The sequence below is a fragment of the Thunnus albacares genome, chromosome 12, assembly GCF_914725855.1.
Source record: "Thunnus albacares chromosome 12, fThuAlb1.1, whole genome shotgun sequence".
NCBI lineage: Eukaryota > Metazoa > Chordata > Actinopteri > Scombriformes > Scombridae > Thunnus > Thunnus albacares.
Window position 1 is genome coordinate 22,618,517 of NC_058117.1, and position 19,706 is coordinate 22,638,222.

Here is a 19,706-nt window from a genome sequence, read left to right on the forward strand (position 1 = left end):
AGGATCAAAACGACCACAGGCCTCCCGGTCCCTCCAGCAGCCTAACCACCACCACCACAACGCGTGTCAATAGCCGCGACGCTGCAACAATGTTGCAAGAGAAGATAGGAGCGATTAATTAACTGCCGGGCTGTTAGTCCGTTAATAGGTGCAGCATTTCGCATCGGAAGCGGATCCAAAAAGCGAATGGGAAGCTGTTAAACCATCCGAGACGAAAGCCCAGCGCTCTTTTTAAGGTTATTCACTTGGATAGTAGCACCGCTGCGTCGGGAGGTCGGTTGGGGTTTACATGCATGTTACTGATCTGTGTCCAAAATGGCTTCTAAATGGGGAATGGGCTGCAAACAGGGAAACCCGGATGTGTAAACACAAAGAGGGGAATTCAGGCAGCCAGCGAGTGACCTTAACGCGACACCGTAGATACACGCCTGAAACGACTTTATTTTTGCTCGTCGTCGACAATTATTACGTTATTTTACTCGTTTAAACCCCAACAGGGGGGATATGTGGTGTTGGCGAAAGATGTGTGATTCCCACGTTGATAATTATCCCGGTTGCAGCTGATAGTACAACACTTGCACTTTCTGTGATCAGAGTTGCTGTTTTACAGTCTACTTTTCGGTTCTTATCTGTTTTCCCTGGGTTTAAATGACAGTTTAACGTAATTCTTTTTCATTTTATTTGATATTGCAGTGCAGTATTTTTGCCTCTTTTTTAAAAATAACGCGCATTGGTATCGAAATCTTGCAGTATGTCACTGCAAAATCTTACCCCATACGAAGTATAAACTGACATACAGCCTATATTTTAATGTGATTTACTGTATTGGTATAAATATTTATTACAGCTCTGTAATAAATGCCTTGATACAGTACGGCGTAGTCTGTCAGTGTGATACATATATATCCCTGATAGCCGCACAAGCAGTAAGAAAAAATCAGTTTTTTTCTTTCTCTATCCGAATGATCTTTTATGCATAAGTGGCCGTGCTAAAAATAGCTGACCTAATTTGAAGTAACAGGATTCGATAAATGCTATTTAAAATTTATTCGTTCTAATTACTCATTTCACCACCGCACAGTGTTAAATATAAAATATAACTCACACAGCAAAAACCAAAATAGAGCCAAACCACATGCCACATAATGCATTTTATTCTTATCACAAAACAGGAACTACAAGTGTATGACAATAATCTTTCCCAAATTTCCAAACATCCTCTTAGAAGCTGGTGGTATTTCTGTGGATAATTGCCAAATCATCTGAAACGTTATATAAATAATTGGGTGCTTTGTGTCAAAAATATAAAGGCTGATCAGCCTGACTACTCATCAAGTCTCCGAGCCAACAGACAATTACTTTTAGAAGTATTTCCCTCAAAAGAGTTAAGGTTCAAGTTCTTTTCCACTGACTAATTGGGTATGCTTCTCTTTTGTAATCTCCCCAGTTAAGAAGAAATGTTCACCTCCATTAGAGCAACCAATCTAGGACTATGTGATAGAATAATACAGAATACAGAACATCACTACACATAGTTTTCTACATAGCATTTAAGACGCACTCTTTCAAAACGGACATCCTTTGTGTAAAATAATCAATCCCATCATCTCAAAAAAAAAAAAAAAATCAGCAATGACATTGTTAAAAAACCATTAAGCCTTGCTGGCAGGTTCCTCTCCCTTTCTCTTCTTTGACATCCAGACTAATGACATGTTGGTGACACTGAGCCAATTCGTGCTGCAAATGGCTTAGGAATAAGGTTAGCTATAGGTAATCGCCCTTAAACTAGTGCCGTTGAGTGTAACTCAAGACAAAGCATTTCCTCATTAAGCTATCCTATATTGACCCTGTAACTCAATAGAGGCCACGAGTGAAACCTTGTAAAGCTAGATGTTCTGTTGTCATGACAGTTGGAAGAGAAAGCACATGAGTGCTCATTAAAGGTTCACCAGCCACAACCACGGTGTGACATAGAGAAATGGGAACATGAGGGGGGATGATGCAGTGGTACATAAAAAACATGAAACTATGAGCTAATAGTGTATTTGTAAAAAGGATTTCACCACTTATTCATTGGTCATAGCATGAATAGGTAATGCATATGTTGCATTTATAATATAATGAAAAGCTGGATATAAGCTTGTCGGACAAACTTTCGGTTGATAAAAACTAAATGGAGAATTTGGAGAAACATTAATGTGGATTATTTAAAATGTGATTCTCTGTTTTGGTGTTTTTCTTTGTTTTTATGTACATATATCAAAATCCAAAACATCCTGATCCAGATATTTTGTATGTGCGCGTTTGTGTCACTGCTGTTGCAAAAGCCCAAGTCAATTTGAAAACCCTGAGGTGAGCGTCTCGACTTCACAGTAAAATAGATAAATGACACTAGGTGGTAGCAGAGCTCCCCGGGGCAGGTGCAGATACTGCTTCTACCTGTGCAATATCTCTCTTTCACTTTTGATTTATGCACTGTATGTGTGGGGAAGACACAGAGTCTCAATTGTTCACTGCTGACTGCCACTTGTAAGAGGGAAGTGTATGTTGAAAGGTAGTATTTTGATTACTGGGCTGCGAGTTTGTTCATGTAAAACTATTTAATTTCCCTCCTGGATAAATAAAATGGCCATCATCATCTATCAATCTGTGTTTAGTGGTATCCAGAATATTTCATGTTACTTGGTAATGGACCCATTAGTATGAGGAAAAGCACGGCACTTAAAGGTTTTGTAGTTATGGTGTATAATAGAAAGCAATTACCTGAATCATAGCCTCTGGCCATTTCTACAATGGAATGTGATGGTTAAGTTGGATGTTTCACACTGAGTGAGCATAAAAGGAGGGGGAAAAAAATGGAAATAAGATTGAAGATAGTGTCGGATCACTACTTTATTTCAGGCTTTGAATGAATCAGTACAAAAATAAAACAACAAGCAATGTCAAACATTTTCTTCAGCTTTTATTATTTTACAGCCCCACAAAGTCAGCATGAGATTACTAGACAGAGTGGTGGCGCGTTTTTCCTCAGCAGATGATCTCATTCCTTCAGTCACATTGCCAACCGACATGGTTTAGAAGTAGTTTGCCACCCTGCGAACAGACTGGATGTTGGGGTTCTCCGCCTGCCACTCCATGTGGGTGCTGTAGTTTCCTCTCTCCACGACGTACATGCGGCCACGGTAGTTAGGCTCCTCATACAACACCCAGCTGTGTATTCAAAAACATTGAAAAATACATGAAATAAGAATATAAATATGCAATATCTGGTATTTACCATACAGATAGTTTTGGTTTTATTTGCCCAATTTTGTTTATGGTGCTTAAAGCTTTGGTTTTTGAAATTAAATTTAAAGAATTAATTTTAAGTCTCCCTATATAGCCTTTATAGCAGTATATAAACAGTTAATAAATGGTTTATAACACATTATAATGTAGTTGCACTGTAAGCAGATATAAGCTTTTATGAATGTATTTGCCAAAAACTATTACTGCTCATGTGGGCAAACATAAGTGGTGGTTGGTGTATGAACAGATAATCAATGAGGATATAGATGTAGATATAATGATATAAAATATGTCTTCATAGGAGAAGTTATATTTGCTGATAAGTACTGTTGATTAATGAACATTTATACATTTACTTACCGTATATCTGCTTATGAGGACATTATAATTTTATATCATGTTATACTACATTTATTAAATGTTTGTATTCTGCTTATAAATGCTAAATAGTGGGACTTAAAGCACTTAAAGTATAACTGAATTCATCATAAACAATGTCTAGGTTATCCTGGATAATACGCAGGTCCCACTGTCAACAGTTTTCATTGGAACTATTTATTGCTGAAGAAATAGTTCCTATCAAAACTGTTGTTTAAAACTCTGAGATCTGTGAATTATCCAGAGTAACAAGAACACTGTTTCTGGAAAGGGATGCTAGTGTTAAAGCCTTTTTAACTTAGTTTTTCAGTGAAGGAGGTTTAACATGCTTGGTTCGAGTCCAGTTGGGGACCTTTTTTTTTTTTTTTTTTTTTTTTTTGGCATGTCATCCCCATCCTCTCGCCCTCCATTTGCTGCCAGCTTGTGACTTTCCTATCTAATAATGACAAAAGTTAATAATGGAAAACAAAATTCCATTCATCTCTTTTGTATTGGGATGGTGGCCAAAATGTCACAAGATGGATATGTCAGCTACTTGCCAAATAAAACCAAAACTATCCCTTATGGTTAAATACCACAAGAGGCAAATGAGAAAATGTGCTTTTTTGTAATTGGGCTGAACTAACTAACCCTTTAACAATTTAGATAGGGTCACACAAGTGATCAATTATACATAAATACAGTCTATCAATGAAGTACAATAAACTATAGTAGTCTTAAAGTCTTATGTTCTCTACACTGGTTAAATCAAATGTTAACTATCCCTTGCAGAGATATTGTGCGTACCCTCCGTCTCCATAAACCTTGATGGAGTTAACAACATTCTTGGTCAGGCCTCGTGCCTGCAGGAATGGACAGTCGTCGCACAGCTCCACACACTGTCCGGAAAAGTTGTCTCCCTCGAACAGCTCCATCCTGTAGTGCTCTCCATGCTGGGGAGGATAATGACATGCCGGCTCGATGAGTCATAGCAACAATGTTCGCCTTCACCTCGCTGCAAAGCACACCAAAGCCTTCTCCTATATGTGACAAGGACTTTATGTGCGCTCAAACACTTGTACCTATAGAATTCTAAAGGTTAAATGTATATGTAGGGGACGACATGTATAGCCCACAGTCTACGTCTGAAGTGCAATAAATGTGTGGTTTTTCTTTCAGCTGTCAGTGTCAATGATGTGAAAACCTGCAAGCTGCTAACATGCGTCTGTGCTACAAGTGCTCCTTTATTAGAAACCTTAGTAGTCCAAATGATTCTCACTTTGATTAGTCTGAAAAACAGATGAGCCCGCACATATGCCAGTCCTGTCTGGCTTTGTTTTTTTTACCAATCAAATATTTGTCTGTCCCTGGGGTCTCACACACACACACACACTTACCATCCTGATTGGCCTGCAGGAGCCCATGTGATCATTATGGGCATTCCAGCGCTGGAATTCAGGGTACTCTCCATGCTCCAGAATGTACTGTTGGCCCTTGAAGTCTGGGTGGTCAAAGCAGACGAAGGCCCCGCTCTCCACACGGATAGAGTTGACCCTGTTCATGAAGCCACGGTCCTGGAAGTTGTCACAGTCGCTGCAGATCTCCAGTTTCCTCCCGGTGAAACATTTCCCCTCATAGAACACAATCTATTTTGCCAAAACAGTGAAGATTACATTTTTTTTTTTCTCCTAACAGATACTTGTACAGAAAGCGCACTTTCGTGGGGGGATAACAGATAGTTAGAAAGATATCATGCAAAAAGTGCCGTTCAACACTGTTAAAAGTAATATCTGAGGTTGTACCAGTCAGCTACATTGATGTCTTTGTGATGCCTTTGCATTGACATGTTGTTGGTGAACAACTGCGTAGGTTTGGGAGGGCTGTACTGCTGCATCGCACTCCTTGCTGTGGTACTCACCTTTCCTGAGTACTGAGACATTTTCCACTGTTAGCTGTTCCAAACTAGTCACACAGTATAAGAGTGGAAAAATTTGGCCACCCAGATATATATGGCGGACAGAGAGCGTGGTGGTATCGCGAGGCCGAGGCAACAAAAGCACAACAATGGGGGGTTTAGACATTTTGCCACATGGACAGTTTCCCTTACATGTGCCAGTGCTGATATTGGAGTTTGGCTCTGGAGGGCGGAACAATAGAGTGAGAGAGATTTTGCTTTGATTGGGCTTTGAGAGTGATGTCGCACTGGGTCGCGGTTGCAGAGTAATATTTGGGTTGCGTCCAGGCGAGGAGGAAAACAAACAGAGGGAAGGTTAAAGCAGAGGTGAAAGGACATGAATGAGCAAGTGAGAACAAGATGTCTGGTTGGATGAGTAACTGGGAAAATGTAGAAATAATGAGGTGTGGTCCCGTGTCTGAGTTCTGATGGCATCGGGGTGAGCGGAGCAGCTCAGATTCCTCACTCCAAACAGATTTCCCTCCAGCTTTTATGTTAGGAACCTCTCTGTTGTTGTTTCTCTGCTGTTGATCCAGAGAGGATCCCTGGATCAGTTTAGACCTTGACCCATGAAAATCCGGGTGGAGACTCTCAGCCACGACATCAAAGACCACCAGTTTTTAAGGTTAAGCAGGCGGGGCAGGATACAAAACAGATAAAACCTGTTTTCCATGACAGCAGATCCCTCTCTCTCCATTTACAGTAGAGATAAAACACAAAATGTGGAATGATTTATTGCACTTGAGTGGAATTTTAGAGATTAGTGAGTAGATTTGGACTAAAGCAAACATTAATAGCCATGAGTAGTGTAAAACATTTGTCTGAGGTGTGTAGATTCAAAAATCACGTGGACTTTTATGTAAGCTTATGTCAGTCCATTTGTTCACCAGTTGGCCTGTTTGAGGTTTCTGGTTTCATCACTGTTTTTTTTTTTCTTTCTGACAGACTAGTTGCAGCTAATACACAAAAAAAAACACACCAAAAGTAATCTATGCGTGTGTAGGAGACAGATGGATTCTTAACATTTTTATTGTACAGCATTTACTGCTGTTTTTAGGAAACTATTCTTGTATTGGAGCAGTGCTCTCAATGTATTCTGAATATCTGTGATATTTCTGCTGCACTAAAGAAAATCTTTTGTGGAGCATCTCTTTGTACGACAGTTGGCTGCAGTGTTTCATTCTCTTCCATTAGATTTATGTCAAGTGCTGGTTCAAGTCAATTCAGACTTTATGCTTTATACTGAGTCCATTGAGCTCTAGTGCTGATGCTTGATAAAGAGCACTGAGCCAAAGGTATTACACATCATATGGGTCAGACTCATGCACCTAAAGCAAACATACTGTACCTTTGACTAATATCCTCTTGTCCTCTTAAGGTATAAATCCCACTAATACAAATCTTTATCTATGAGTCCGTGACAAATGCATACATTTATATTTGCAAAAGTCTCATATATTATATACAGTAGTTGACAAAGGGTGGGCACCTCTTGCATAATTCAGGAATCTGAGCATTGGGAAACTGTTAACTCCTGAACACAGTGTACCCAGGGCAAGTAGAGGTGCTAAGCATATAGACTTAACAGCGATAGACCATTTAAATGGATGTTACCATGACAGGACAAAGTATGAACGGGTATAAAAAGAGGGAGAGTCGATGAATACATCTCAGTTATTGACCAAATTCGAGACAGACAAACCAGCAAGGTATGTACACATAAAAATAGCTTTTCTGGGGGGGGATGAATATATTCTCTTATTTGCATTCTCTGATTTTGTGTATTTAACTTTTTCAATGCTTTTTTGAAACATGTTTAACAAAAATCAATGTTAGCTTTAAATTTTTGCCATCGAATGTCAATATCACCGTGCATGCAGCCTGATACACGTGTTTTGTTTATCCAGAATGTCTATAACACTATAGATAGATCAGATAATCACCTCTACAAAAAAAGACTGTAGAAAGAGTTATGTCTCACACTGATTCACACTGAATGCTGATAGTACTGCACATATTGTATCATCAAATCTGTGCTTTATCTCTCGTAGGCTGCTGCACTGAACAGAACAATGAAGTTGTTGGTCTTGGCTTTAAGCGTCGCCCTGCTGTTTACAGCTGGTGAGTCTGTCACTGATTCTCCACTGAATAAACACTACCTCTGCTGCTGTGCAACAGGGAGGTCTGCTTTCACCTTTATTAGTCTTCACTGCACAGGAGCACAGTCTCTGTAGACCTGTCAAAATCTCAAAGGCATTTTTTTTTTCACTTTGCAACAGATAGTAGGAGTCATAAAGATGAAAGTAATTATGCAAAAAAACAAACGACTTACTTGTGAAGGAAAAACATTATCCTATGTGGCTCCATGCACATCTTTAACATCCAAGTAGACTGAATTAATCCTCATGAATAACTTGCAAATACTAATTGCCCCACATCAGATTCTTACAGAGAACAAATCAACCATATTAGGAAAGAATTACAGACACAATGACTGAATGAATGTTATCTTGCTCTCTCTGTTCTCAGGTGAAGCTCTGAACTGTCACCGATGTGTCTCCAAAAAGGCTGGAGGAACCTGTGAGCTCAGTGTGGAGACTTGTCAACCAGAGAAGGACGGCTGTGCTGCTGCCAAGTTCCTCAGAGCACCACGTGAGTTTCTCACCATACTCAAGTATTCAACTATTCTTTCATTACAACAGGGATGTAAGAATAGGTTTGCATTTAAAAAGTTTTAGTTTTTCAAGTAAAGTATGTTAAAATTTTACATGGAAAGTCAACTGCTTTTTAAATAACTGAAAATGTTTGTCAAATGCTTTGTGAATTGTGTGACTTACTTACTGCACATAATAAAAGCAAATTTTTGTTAAAAGCCAACTTTTTCCTTTTTTTTACTTTCCTAGATGGACAATACCAGAAATGCATGGCTCTGTCAGACTGTGAGATGTTGAAGATGAATGCATACATTGACATCAAGTGCTGTAGTGATGACATGTGCAACACTTTTTAAAATTCAAAAAGAATATTATGTGTAAAAGGAAAAAAAAGTGTGCTAGGGTACCTTTGAGCAAGGCACTTCAACCAAATGACTGTGATTACATGTATTAATTTGAAGCAGCTACTTTTCACTCTGTAACCCCAAATAAAAAAGTTTGAACAAGAGCGTGTCCCTGTTCATATTTTTATGTCTGGAAATCTTTGGAGTTTGTTTCTTTCAAGTGTAACAGCCACATCAAATCAATAACAGTCTGCCACTGTCATACTAAAGAAAGCAGGAATCACAGGATTCATGTTTAGATGTAGAAAAAGAGACTTATCCACACTTTCATTCCCAGCAGGTTGTTTTATTGTAACAGTACTTTCTCAAAGTCACCTTAAAAAGTCTCTCAGGTTGTTTCAGCTCATTTACAACACTGCTGCTCCCAGCAAAGATGGAAGAAAACTGGGCATACTGAATCACACCAATTCTTAGGTGTCTCCACTGGCTTTCAGTGGTTTTAAATAGCTTGCCCACAAATCTCTTGTTAGTACAGCACGGGAGCAAAACACAGCTCTGGTTGTCTTTCGCAATATGAACCCTGTTCACTCGGGTATTTGTTTGCAGTCTGCTAACTGTTCCAAAGTCAAAAGAAAACACAGAGAAGCAGTATTTAGTTATTATGCAACAAAAAGCTGGAACACACAAGATTCGAGTTAAACTTTTATGCTCTGTATTGCTTTCCACTGTAATCATTAAATCATTATCCTCCCTGCACATGAATCTTGAACCCTCTTCAGTTTATTGTTCCCTCTTAAATTTGAGCTTCTGCTGTATTTATTAATATCTTTTTATCACTTCAAAAAAAAAAAAACAACAACAAAACAAAACACATTATCAGCGTAATAATCCACACTCAAGCCTGCTTTACATAACCACTTTTTGCTTTAATGATTACAATCAAAAACATTTGTACAACATTTTCAACATTAGAAAATGGATGCAGATTTTTGGCTGACAGTAACTGCTATGAAAACAAACTGAGGGACAGAGATGTGGGTACTGCGTGTGGAGACGAAGTAGAAAAAGAGTTATATATTGGAGGGACCAAACAGCTGGTGATGTATCAGAAGAAACGTCGGTGTTTACTTATCCATTTTCGGAGCATACGCATGGCAGACATGACATTTCTCTTATCTCGTGTTATTTAAACAGAGAATTGCTCATTGCCTATATGGGAGCTGCATAATGGGAAGCGAAGATGCATCAAGCCACTACTATCTCTGGGCCTTAGTCACGGTTGTCGTCATTACCGAGCACAGGAAAAAAAAAACATTTTTTCTGATACACCTAAATGATGTTCTGTGTTTTGCATCAGTGCCGTGGACAGAGATGGAAGAGGGGTGGATTGTGGGAAATATAAGACGAGGAAACCACCACTCATCCTTTTTTTTTTTTTTTTTAAATCAAACACACAAAGAAAAACAAGGATGACAAAAGGGAATTGGAAATACTGATAAATAACAGTGGAATCAGAGCCATAAATAGACAGTATTGGATATTTAGGACCCTGGGGGGGGGGGGTGGAGTCAGCTGAGGTGGAGGAGAACTGGCAGCTAGCCTTCAAGTAACGGGATATCCCAGTGCAGTGTCCTGTGTGTTGATTGGGCGGCTCTACATCATGGAGCAGGACGTTTTTCCTGGCTGCACGCCGCCGTCCATCTTCTCTGCCTCCAGGATCATCCTCCGGAAAACCTCCACGGCTGTCTGAGAGTGAGAGAGCGAGACACACACGAACACACACACACACACACACACACACACACACAGGACGCTGTCACATGCTTCACTCACACACATTTGATCCGGTGGAGCCTCACTCGCTTTAAGCGCCGCACAGAGATGGCGTTGTTTTTATAGGCATTTAAACACTGTCAAGCAATATTGTTTGCTAACTCGATTTGAAGCAGATAAATAGACTTCCTGAATATAAAACTTAAGATACGGCGCAAAATACATCCAACAGAAAACAGTTTGTTGTTTACTTTGAGCTTATGTTGGATGAAAATGATGAAAATCAAAAGAATAGTAAATTAAACATGCTGTATCTTTGATGCTGTGCTGGATACATTTTCTGAACTTAACTTTTCAGCCACTTGGGGGCAGCGAAACGAGCTGTAAACACAACACTGACATACTGTACTATCCGGTTATAAAATTGATAGGGATTATTTGTTAGCAAACAGTAGCTTATTTACACATCAAGCAGGAAGAGAGTAACATTAGCATTTTTGTGTCCACCTGATGAAGTTTAATATTCACTCTCCTTTTAGTTGGTTTGTGTTGGTTTTGTGTTCTCCACCAAATCTCTTTAGTTGCTAAATATTCTACTATGTTCACCAGCTAGTCGCTAACTTTGTCTTTGTACTGTTTGGTGCTGGGCAGCTAGCTGTTTTTTGAGCTTTTTTTTTTTTTTTTTTTTTTTTTGCTGAAAACAGCTGTCTGCTGAGGCTAGAGACAATGCTTGTGAGTGGTGAGAGTGAACCAAACAGTACAGTTGCGGGCTGTAAAGCAAAACAATGAGTTACAAAAAAATGCTAAAATGCTTTGTATTGCTGAAGGGAAACACAGAGTCGGGTAATAATTCTCTGTGGGTTCATCACCATGAGCAACACCTTTCACATTACACAGTCATTTGACCCATTGTTAAGATAAAAAACATTCAGTACAGCAGCTTTAAATTTATAGCCCTAAATATTTCAGTCTGGTTGTAGCTACAAATACATTTTAATAGCACAAGTTCTATAATGTCACTTGAAATTACGTGCTTATCAACCTCTGGGGACAGCAAAATTGCCTTGAGCAGCTATAGTATATTGTCAGATACTTACAGGAGGGAGAGAAACTTGTGTCTGTTTACTACACATCCATCAAACTGTTTTCTTTGATATATGTGTGTGCGCACTTTCAATCAAGGCAGTAATGGAATGCAAATTGATGGAACGGATAATGCTTATAAGAGGCTGTTGATAAGGCTGGTTTGATGTGATAAAAAGCATAAGAGAGCACTCTAGCACTTAAGTGCAACATTTCCATAAAGTTGGTGGACTTGAAAGAGACAGATGTTTAAAAAAAATGGTCAAAATGTACTCAGCAGAGGCTGTGATATCCTGACCTTTAGTCACTTGTATAGGTAAAGCTCCAAAAACACTAGATCCTACACTTCCCATAATGCAACTTGACAGAGTGTCTTTGTCAGACCCTCCTGCCTGGTAAACAAGTTATTACAAGTTTGTAGTCTTCAATCTCAAGCTGAGATAACCCTGATAGTATCGCCAAAGTTATTTATCTCAGACTCTGGAGGAAGACTGAAACTGTTTTCACAGGCTGACAACTCCCTGTGACGAGTAAACTAATCTGAATGTGTAAAATTGCCTTAGATCCCCTTTAAGGATTAAAACTTTAAATGAGACTGAGCCCTTTCAGTTATCTATTATAGCATTCATTAAATATATAAAGATTAAAATGATATTTGATTGGGTATTCTTTGGAAACAGAGGTATAAATAGGTCTTGACAACAACCAAATCTAAAACCAAGTACTACCTGGTAAATATGATCTTACCTGGTTCTCTTTAGCTGAGGACTCCATGAAGGCAGCATTCCAGGATTCAGCTAATGCTTTTCCCTCTTCGCAACTGATTACTCTGAAAACAACAACAAAAACAGGAATAGCAGGCAAAGCCAGTCAGTGAGGATAAAACAATATTTCAGAGTACGGCTGCAGTGTCGATTCTAACCAACCCACATTGTTCAATTCCTAAGAAATTTGCTCTTATAAACGTTTCCATTGACTTGGTGCAAAGTAATGTGTAATTGCAGGGCTACACAAACACACAGAGTCATGTTTAAACAGACTAGTTTGGTGCAAACAGCTTCTGTCTTTATTTGGGACACCTGTGTAACAAATATTAACATCTGTTTTGTATTTGTGTTTGTGTTTCATAGTGGAGTTTTACATTTCTGCCAACAGGAGCCTGCAAAATGATGATGAATTACACAGAAATGATGATTAAAACTGCTAAGTGCCTTGACCCATGTATACCTACGGCATATATTAAACCTAATGTACAATTTGAGTGTGCTTTCAGACATACCGCTCCATATGTAGGTCGTTCTTGTTACCGACGAGCATAATTGGTACTCTGCATTGGAGGGAAAGAAAACGGCACATTGTCATTCATGCATGATATATTTCATACTTCTTGGAATGCCTTGGACAGCAAAATAAGAAGGAGCAGTACTCACTGAACTTTCCCCACCATGTCCAACAGTTTTTCATGGATAACTTGTACAACTTCAAAGCTGAGGAAGAAATGAGGGGAAAGATTCTTCTTTAGCATTCATGAACTGTAAGCAGTCCAACTCATTACACAGGACAGAAAAGGGAGGTATACCTTTTATTAGATGTAACTGAATAGACCAGAATGTAACCGTTGATATCTATGGAGTAAGTCTGTGGGAAGATAGAGTACTCATCCTGGAAAGATGGAGATTTGGAGGAAATTGGTATGAAATGTTACATGTTTGAAGCAGAATAAATATCAAACTATGAAATAACATTATCATATAACATATAACAGCACATATTTACATAAAAATGCATAACCTGCTGACAGGCTGATAAAAAGTGCTATCATTCAGTTGGCACTGAGTCATACCTGTCCTGCTGTGTCTACCAGCTGAAGATGGTACTCTTGTCCATTTATTGTGATCATTTTAGTAAACGCTGCAGTTAAAAGAAAGGACAAATTGGAAATTAACTGCTGGAAATGACGAATTAAACACTTTAACAGACGGAGCGAGAAGTTTCTTTTTTAGATCAACATAAAAAATACACATAAATAATTGAGTACTATACAGCCTCCATCACTCAGTGTTCAGTCTGCAGATCTCGAGACATACAGCACAAGACACAACCCAGTTATGGATCCATTTCTGGTTGCACAGGACCACCGGGTTCATTCAGTACATGGATGTCAATATCTGCCTGGAGATGGGTCATATTATCTACAACGGTTGCTGAGGGATTGCGCTGCCTGCAGCATCTCGCTGATAACGCTGACACTTTGCTTTATGTTAACCATCCAGAGATTATTTATAGATACAGACCACACATTCGAGAAATGCAGGATGGTATATGAGCAAACATGTCGGGGAAAAGAGAAACAGCCTACAGGCAAAGTTTAAATCTCTGGAGTGTCTGGGAATATGTGTGTTTAGAATGTTCTCTTGTTCTGCAAAATGTACAGTCAAAGTGCATTCAAGCGAGGCAACGAAATAAGCCGGTGATGTCCAGGCTTACAGAAATGAAGGGTCAGTAGGGTTTCATTCCAACCAAAACAGTACACCAGCTAATTTCTGAAACATTCCTTAAAAAGAAAGTTTCTCCCTTTCTGGTGGAAAGTGCTGAAATCAGTCGGTGTAGTGTTTGGACATGTTGGCTTGGAAGAAACACTGCACCCTGCTGGGTAACAATTTAGTGTGATCATCGATTGTCTTTCAGCAAAATCATAGATACAGTATATCTGACATAATACGATAAGGACGAGGAAGAGTATCACTTTCGATCCATCAAGTTTGACTGCGATGGACAGGTTTGAATGAGTAAAATGTGAAACATAAGCCATATAATGATATAAACTGATATCAAACATATTGATAATGGTAAATCCTTATGATTATTATAATATATAACCACCTCTGATTGAAATTCCATACTTAGCTGGGTCATGTGATAAATACTACACTATCTACATGACAACTGAGCTACTAAAACAGCCGATGAAGGCATAAAGCTTTGGAAACACCAAGTAAGTGAACCTTGTGATGGCAAATAACAATCAGAACATTGATTTCAAAGATCTTAATAAAGGATTGGGCATGTACCTTTTTCTACTTTTGAAGTGTTATGGGTGTTTTTCCATAATCTCAACTGAAGGTCTTTGTTGTATGTTCAGATTGTGAAGCTAAGTCAAATGTGCAATTTTGAGCAATAGGAATCAAGTTAACCTTACTTATTTATCGGTTTCCTGCATTTTTGAGCAGAAGTGCGTCACCTTGCTTGAAACAACCACCTCCGCAAACATCATAAAAAATACATACACTTTTACAAAACCTTGGAGGAGAAAAGAGCAAAGGTGCTCCGGGATCCGCACCTCAGATGAAGTTTCCTGGGGGGAAACCCTGTTTGTTTATCAAGGTACAACAGTCGATAAAACCCCCCACTTACTGTTTTCTATTGTGGGGTCATAGGAGTCAACGAACTGGCCTTCCACAAACTGAATTGTCAAAGAGGACTTTCCTGCAAAATACAAATGATTATTATGAACAGTGATTCTTCAGAGATTAGAAAAATATTAGAAATGTGGAAAGAAAATGTCAAAAGCTTCAAAAGTTTTTAATGCAGTTATCCATAACAGCTGTTCATCAATCATGTCCTGTGGCTCAGGTGTATATATTCAGTGTAAAGATGACAACAAATTAAAAGGGAGCAGTGACTGATAAACATATGCACATTATAAACATCCAAAAAATTAATTATTTACAACACCTGCAACGCACAAGGCTACCAAATACACCATAAACCTCCTGTGAATATGAGAGAATAACAACAATAGTAGGTAGTAGGCTGCCATAAACACAATACAAATCTCTATGGTAATATTTGAGGAGTTTTTCGTGCTGGTATGCTGGCTGGGCCTTCACTCGTGCTATCTGTGTGTGCCATCTTGCCATCCTCAACATCCTTTTTTACCGCATACAGATTGCGCTTCTTTGGTTTGGTTAAGATCAAATAAAAACTGCCCAGTAATAATGCGCCAAATCCTTGTGGTCCTTCAGGCCTTCCCACAGCAGGAACTACCCTAACGCCAGCGGGGTTGGGGTCAATGATGGAAACGTATCAATAAGTGCGCCAAAGATCAGACGCGTAAAAATATGGATCTTGAACATTCTATGGGAGGCCTCATGTGCTAAAAAAAAAAAAAAAAAAACCCTCACAAGGCCACGTCTCACCTGGTGGCGCTCATTCGCCCTCTCCGGGATGCTGCGTGACAGATCCCACTCCCTTATAAATTAAGTCTATTATAGGAGGAGTAAACCGCTCTTACAATGGATTTAAATTGATCTGAAAGGCCGCTGAAATCTAGTCCCTGCGTCGCATCCAAGGCCCTTAAGGTGTCATTCCCTCCCCCCCCATCACCACCCCCCCTGCGCGTCGTCTGATCGGAACTCACCTACGGATCTGTACCCGAGGATGGCGATTTTTCGTGATTTCGGCTGCGGCATATCTCGTTCTGGTTATCGCATCTAGTCCTCGGGGTGTACCGCAACCTCCAACCGGAATGGCATCCAAATTCAAGGAGCGCAAAGATTCGACATACAGCCTAAAGATGACAGCAGAGGTCCCTGTTCTTTGCTGAGTTTACGAGAAAATTTTACGTCCACGGCTTGAAAATAATGTTATTTCAGGTCATATGAAAAAGCATGGAGTATAGATCTACAATAACTGCGTCACTCCCCTTTGCAATGTAATGAATTAGTAATTACTGCTCCGCTCTGATTGGATAGACGCGGAGTGAAGGAGGGCGTTGATGCCTGTTGTAAAACTTTGATTGGGTGAAACAGCTGTCCGTCAAATAGCAATGACCGGGTTTTAAAATATGATTGGTTGATACACGCAATATGACGCGCTGGGTGGCCGGGTGCAATGTCATTCACATCTTTAGGGTCAGAGAGCAGGGAAGACGTCATCTTTTTTTTTTTCTTTTTTCTTTTTTCTCGGACACACTATAGTAATTTCTGTAATGACCTATGGAGAGAAGCAAAATAGTATAAGTCGTTGTTAAGATATTATAGGATTATCATACAGATCCCATTGTGGTCACAATAGCCATGAAAAAGCTGATGTTAGATCACCATAAACTCATTATTCAGTGCCAGTGATACCCCATTAATGCCCATAGAAGCGTTATAGGCGGGAGAGATGATGGGGTCAGTGAGCTATAAGCTTACTATACGTACAGCCAACATCTTTATAGACATATCAATTATAGGAGAAGTAGATTATAGTGTGTAACAGATAAAAAGCTACAATACAATGTGGTGATAGGTAAATAAGTACATACTGTACCACTGTTAGGTACATGTGTTGTAATGTTTCTTTCTACTTCTACTTTATAATATTACAAAGGGATTTTTGTACCTTCTACGGTTACTCATCTACATTTATTTTACATCTATTGTTCATTTACAAATAAAGATTTTACATTCAAGCTGACAAAATATGAGACATGTTATCCTCAAACTCCATCTGCTGATGAGCATCATGTAATCTGGTGAAAAGCTCCAGGATACCTTTCATTCATTCATTCATTCTTTCACTCAACCTTTATTTAGACTCGGAAATATATTGAGGTAGAGACTTCATTTACAATACAGCAAAGCAAATTCACAAATAACACATCCTAGGCACCAAGAAACACAGATAAGATACTTATATAACAATGATGATAAAGAAAAAAAGAAAAAGTAATGAAAACCCAAATTAGTAAAAATACTAACATATTAAAAGCTTATGAATAAATAAAGGAATTAAAATTTACAGTGAATGAGTCAGCTTAAAACAAGAGCAGTTGGAAGTGAAATAAGAGGAAATTAAAAATTTAAATTGCCCTATTAGGATAAAAATGAGATAAGCTTAAGAATGTCCTGCATGTTATTCCAGGTTGCAGGTGCACAGTGTACGGGCCTGCATTAAAAGATAACAATGAAATAATGGAAGGGGGTAAAAAACCAGTAAGAGCCTTATAAATAAATAAAACCCAGTTTTTATCACGCCTTGCAGAGAGGGAGAGAGAGAGAGAGAGATCCAACCTTAGCATACAGCTCACAATGATGAGCATTATAATTATTGCTGGTAATAAATCTTAGTGCAGAGTGATAAATCTACTAATGCATCTTGAGCTTTGATTGTTTTCTCAAGATCTGTTTGGTCAACAACAGTTAAGTTAAAATCAGATCCAATTCAACCAGCTAGAACATCAAAATGCTGCTCGTGGAGGCCATTATGGGTAGGCTTTCTTTTACTTTTGCTGGTAAACATCTGTATTTTACCTCCAGATATGTTTTAGGAAACACTCTGCTTCGAATAATAATTTGTGTCTTATGTGGTTTTTCTATGACAAAAGTGAAATTACCTGGTTAAAAAGTCTTAAAGTAACAACTACTCCTTCACTCATGCAAAAATCCAGACTCTATGAAAATGGAAAGTGGAATAGAGTTTAACTGCTGGACACATAATGTCTCCCACTTCATTGTAAACTCCATTTTCAGTGTATGTGCACTGTAGGTTTCAAGTTTCCACATCAGTCTTGTGTAGATTGCATACTGGACGACGGTTGGCTTCCAAACTGGTTTTGATGTCGAAAGTCATGCTTGTAAGTACTTGCCCTTAAACTCTGATTTAAGGTGAGAGCAGAGAAACTGTTACCCCTTCAGCAGATGAATGTGAAAACAGTCTTCTTGCTTCAAACTCTGCACAGTGAAGCTCAAACATCCAACTGAAGAAATAAGAACACATTTTTATTTTTAAGTACAATGTAAAAGGCAAGACTTTTACTTATAATAGACATTGGCCAGTAGATGTCCCCATAACACCATTTATATCTCACACAGACCCCACTTAGAGTACCAGACACCTATCTGTAAATGCTCAACTAACTATTATATATTCCCATATTCCCATAGAAACATCACCTTCTAATAACTGTTTATTTCCATCTCTTGTTTGACTCAAGAACTCACGAAGCCCCATTTCTCAAGCTGCATCATACAATCAGACATACACACCCAAACCTCCCTAAACAGCGAGACACTGTACCTCAGTGACCTCACACATAAATCAGACACACTACAACCATCACACACATCCCTGCTTATCTCAGCTAATAGTGTATTCCATTATGTTAAAATACCCATGTCTTAATATAACTGTGGCCTAAAACCAAACCGCAGGCATGCAATAATACCATAGGAAGTCAGGCCACAATTAGCGGGTTAAGCCCATAGGCAGACACTGGAATTCAAGGCAGGCGTGGTGAAGGTGGTGAGATGATGAGGCTCCTCTTTGCTCTACAAACAGCCAGAAAGCAAGGGTTAATATTACTTATGTGTATCAATCATTGCTTAATTTCACACAAATGATGGAGTCTGTAAAACTGCATTTTCTAGAAAGAGACATTGGGAGATATTTAAAGATTTCCACAGTTTAAATGCTACTCTAGAATATCTTGGAGCAAAACTCTTAAAAATAATTATATACTCTCACAAAAATACCCCACGGGCCCCCAAGGGTGTGCATTTTTCCCTGCCCTGTGACCAATGAAATCCCGTGTTTCCCTGTCACGTCCTGGACCATTACTACTTAATCACAGACATGTCCAAGTCCCCGTCAGTAAGACCCAACTGTTTTGCCTCCACACACACTTCTCGGCGCTGGAGACAAGAAATCACTGTGTCAGCAATAGGCGATTTGTTCTGCATGACATTGGGTGTCAAAAAAAAAAAAAAAAAAAAATAGCTTGACTGGAATGGCTGAAGGGTGCTGCCTGCAATCACTGGACACACACACACAAATACACACATAAGCACATTCAAACCCATACACATGAACGCTGTCACTTTCTCTACCTATTTCAACCTCTCGCTCTCTCTCTCTCTCTCACACACATGCTCGCAAGAAATTATGATGACCAAGAATAGGTCACACTGGTAATACAGCCATGTTCTAGCCAGGGATTACAGTGTGCTGACATAGGCCAACAATAAATACCCCTTGCAGGAACAACAGGTGTCTGACAAGATTGTTTCACTTTAATAAAAGGCTTACACAAGCCTCAGAGAAATAATACATTAAGCTCTTTTAGACATGTTGGCCTTTTATTCCTTCATCCCTGGTGATTGGAAAATTTCTTCTTTTTCACCCCAACAATTAATCCCACAGAATCTCGTGCGCAGCGAGACACAGATGTGATTAAGGTGACGGCGTTGTGTGTGTGACTGCTAATGT

General features: G+C 39.1%; 3 protein-coding genes across 5 annotated transcripts; 1 reads left to right on the forward strand and 2 right to left on the reverse strand.

Moving 5' to 3' along the window:
• Positions 1 to 156: 156 nt before the first annotated feature.
• Positions 157 to 8,761, forward strand: ly97.3 (lymphocyte antigen 97, tandem duplicate 3). 3 transcript variants are annotated; one of them, XM_044367506.1, is made up of 4 exons: positions 157 to 236; positions 7,651 to 7,720; positions 8,129 to 8,251; positions 8,503 to 8,761. In XM_044367506.1, exons 2-4 carry the CDS (start codon positions 7,672 to 7,674, stop codon positions 8,607 to 8,609), a joined length of 279 nt encoding a protein of 92 aa, XP_044223441.1. In that variant the 5' UTR covers positions 157 to 236; positions 7,651 to 7,671; the 3' UTR covers positions 8,610 to 8,761. The 3 variants fall into 3 exon arrangements, with proteins under 3 accessions (XP_044223441.1, XP_044223440.1, XP_044223439.1); XM_044367505.1 differs by having other exon boundaries at positions 189 to 273; XM_044367504.1 differs by lacking the exon at positions 157 to 236 and adding an exon at positions 7,194 to 7,308.
• On the reverse strand, positions 2,943 to 5,667 carry LOC122993374 (gamma-crystallin N-A-like). The gene is made up of 4 exons (XM_044367503.1): positions 5,564 to 5,667; positions 5,043 to 5,291; positions 4,453 to 4,598; positions 2,943 to 3,210 (listed from the first exon to the last, which is right to left on the reverse strand). The coding sequence occupies exons 1-4, from the start codon at positions 5,582 to 5,584 to the stop codon at positions 3,075 to 3,077; spliced, it is 552 nt and encodes a 183-aa protein (XP_044223438.1). The 5' UTR covers positions 5,585 to 5,667; the 3' UTR covers positions 2,943 to 3,074.
• Positions 8,762 to 9,502: 741 nt separating the features above from the next.
• Positions 9,503 to 16,196, reverse strand: rheb (Ras homolog, mTORC1 binding). Its single transcript, XM_044367502.1, has 8 exons — positions 15,874 to 16,196; positions 14,868 to 14,939; positions 13,297 to 13,364; positions 13,033 to 13,115; positions 12,884 to 12,940; positions 12,733 to 12,780; positions 12,201 to 12,282; positions 9,503 to 10,343 (listed from the first exon to the last, which is right to left on the reverse strand). Exons 1-8 carry the CDS (start codon positions 15,923 to 15,925, stop codon positions 10,251 to 10,253), a joined length of 555 nt encoding a protein of 184 aa, XP_044223437.1. The 5' UTR covers positions 15,926 to 16,196; the 3' UTR covers positions 9,503 to 10,250.
• Positions 16,197 to 19,706: the final 3,510 nt, after the last annotated feature.